Genomic DNA, 3,015 nt, shown 5'->3' on the forward strand with positions numbered 1-3,015 from the left:
AGAGGAAGGCTCCTGATTGTGTTACGCCGTATTTTCATTTGTCATCTGTCCAGTGTTGTGTGCATTATCTCAAACTATGGGCTCCAAGGGGAGCTGTTGGCTCGGCTCATGCTATGAAATGATTATATCGAGACCTGTCACCACAACAGAAAAAGCAACCGCCAGTTTCGTTTTCACTTACATTGCACATCCAGGAGCCCCTTTTGGAGCAAACATCGCGCAATAAGTCAGAAGAACACACAGTAGTAACAGGATCTGCTTTTTGGAGCTGTTCGGCACAAATAATAGGTACAGTAGTTCAATCACTGTTCTGGCGATGGAGTCCTCCACATTCCTCTGTCCCAAGGGACTTTGAGACACTCCGCGGGTGTGGAGTTCACCCGTAAGTAACGGCGAGTAATGACGCAGCATCTAACAGCATGCTGGCTCACCCACTTAGATAGCTTATGTCGTGTAATTAAATGGCCAGAACCGCTCATAAATGTCAACCAATGAGGAATCATTACCTACTCTAATTTACCGTAGTTGGTAATGCTCACAATGACTAGCCAACGACCTTGGGTGCCACAGACCTGAGTCTGGGCACCTGAGTCTGGGCACACAGAGGAACAACACAAACACACGACTGTGTACCCATACTCAGGCTATTACATTACTGAGTTCATCCCCAAGCTGGCCTGCATATACGCCATCTTGTGAGTCAATAGATGTAACAAAACCTGAATTTGCGGAACAACAAACTCGTGCAGACAACTGCATCTGCAAAAATATCATAACCGTAGGCAAACAATATGTCGAACCATGAGTGATGCCAAATAGCCGGTGGAGCTGGGGTGCGATCTAGCAATTTTTTCCCCTTGCAACTTCAAATCTACATTGACTCACACACCACTGGGCAAAGGGTGTAGGAAGAAATGATCCCTGCTTGCATGGGTGGAAAAAATTATCCTATATCGGCCCCATATTGACCTTTCTGCAAGCGAAACAATTATGTCTCTTCAGTCAATGAAGAATTTCATTCCTTTTTGTTAAAATTTGGGAAGGTAGGTTTGAAGGCGGGGCAAACGAGATACAAACACACACACACACACACAAAAAAAAAAAAAACTCTAAGGAGTAATAGCTTCTGCCTGCTGTCATCGTCTGGTACGAGAGCCACTGAATAGGGGGGTGATTCCATCTCAACTCAGGCAGGGTGGTCCGGACACCATCACCAATTTCCCGTGAAAAAATTTATGGTGTACTGCAACACGCATACACACAGGAGCAACAAATATTTTGGCTCTATGTTTTGTGGTCTGCCCGAAAAAAATTCCCAAAGAAATTGACTCGGCGACGGAGCTTTCTGACGGAACGACTTTGACATTTTATTCCTCACCATCGGACGGTCCCAGACTATAGATTTTTTTTTGCACAATATGTCAGGTACAACTACTTTCAGCATGCGCAAACAGCACCGGTCAATTCTACGAGGGCAATCCGAAAAGTAAGGTCTCCGAAACGTTGGGGATCCAGAGAAGCTGTTCGTGCGGCTGCTGGCCGCACTGCTGTGATTGGCGCGTCCTCCTCTCCTATCCATTCATGCACGCGTCTCACTAGGATGCACAGTATTGGCTTGGCGGCCGTTGAGAATGGAGCTCCCGCTGGACGCTACCGCGAAGTGCGAACTTCGCGCAGTTATTCGATTTTTGAACGCAAAAGGCGTTCAACCGATCGAAATCCATCGCCAGTTGGTGGAAGTGTATGGAGGCTCATGCATGGGTGTCAAAAACGTCCGCAAGTGGTGCAGAGAATTTGCAGCCGGCCGTACTGAAATTCACGACGAACAGAGGAGCGGCAGACCGTCAATTTCCGACGAGACAGTCACGAAGGTTGAGCAAGCCATGCGTGAAGATCGGCGTGTCAGTCTGGATGATCTCAACATTTTGGTTCCTGAGGTTTCCCGAAGCACCATCCACAGGGTTCTAACAAAAAAATTGCAATATCGGAAGGTGTGCGCAAGATGGGTGCCACGGATGCTGACGGAAGACCACAAACGGCAGCGAGTTGATTCTTCCCGCGAATTTCTTCGCACCTATGCAGAAGAAAAGGACAACCTCCTGGACTCGATTGTCACGGGAGACGAAACCTGGGCGTTTCACTTCACACCTGAAACCAAACAACAATCACGCGAGTCGCGGCACCCCTATTCGCCCAAGCCGCGGAAATTCAAACAATCACAATCCGCTGGTAAAGTGATGGCAACTGTGTTTTGGGACCGGAAGGGGGTATTGCTGGTCGACTTTATACCTGCAGGGACCACAGTAAACGCTGACAGGTACTGTGAGACACTGAAGAAGCTCAGACGGGCAATTCAGAACAGGAGAAGAGGGATGTTGAGCAAGGGCGTAAGCATTCTCCACGACAACGCTCGCCCACACGTCGCCCGTCAAACCGTCGCTCTCCTGCAAGACTTCGGTTGGAAAATCATCACTCACCCACCATATAGTCCGGACTTGGCACCAAGCGACTACTACCTCTTCCCTAAGTTGAAAGAACATTTGGCAGGAAGGCGATTCAGCAACGACGAAGACGTGAAAGATGAGGTTCAACGCTTCCTCAAGGACAAGGCGGCGAGCTGGTACGACATGGGCATCCAAAAACTACCACAGCGTCTTCAGAAATGCATCGACCGAAACGGCGATTATGTAGAAAAATAGATAATTGCTCAAGCTTCAAAATGATGTAAATATCACAGAAAATAAACAGTTCTTTGTCTTTCAAAAAAATAGGAGACCTTACTTTTGGGATTGCCCTCGTATTTTGATCTTTAATTAAAAATCGCCAAAGTTGCAACAAAGCTCACATTTTGCTCATATTTGTATTTACGCTGTACTCCTGCTATATACGCCATCAAAATATATGAGGTACCGCTGTGTAGGTCGAAGCACGCTCTTTAAATTGATGTAAAATTTACATCTCTGTACCTTGCCCACGTTCGTCAAGACGGTGTAAAGTACAGCTATGTTTTCGAAT

At 47.1% G+C, this 3,015-nt stretch overlaps 1 protein-coding gene across 1 annotated transcript; it reads left to right on the top strand.

Moving 5' to 3' along the window:
- Window positions 1-1,631: 1,631 nt before the first annotated feature.
- On the top strand, window positions 1,632-2,699 carry LOC135392016 (histone-lysine N-methyltransferase SETMAR-like). Its single transcript, XM_064622632.1, has one exon. It carries the CDS (start codon window positions 1,632-1,634, stop codon window positions 2,697-2,699), a length of 1,068 nt encoding a protein of 355 aa, XP_064478702.1.
- Window positions 2,700-3,015: the final 316 nt, after the last annotated feature.

The sequence above is a fragment of the Ornithodoros turicata genome, chromosome 1 (assembly GCF_037126465.1).
Source record: "Ornithodoros turicata isolate Travis chromosome 1, ASM3712646v1, whole genome shotgun sequence".
NCBI classification, from domain to species: Eukaryota; Metazoa; Arthropoda; class Arachnida; order Ixodida; family Argasidae; genus Ornithodoros; species Ornithodoros turicata.

Excerpts from the sequence above, each read along its gene's own strand:
- LOC135392016 (XM_064622632.1), top strand. The coding sequence starts at position 1,632 with ATGGAGCTCCCGCTGGACGCTACCGCGAAGTGCGAACTTCGCGCAGTT.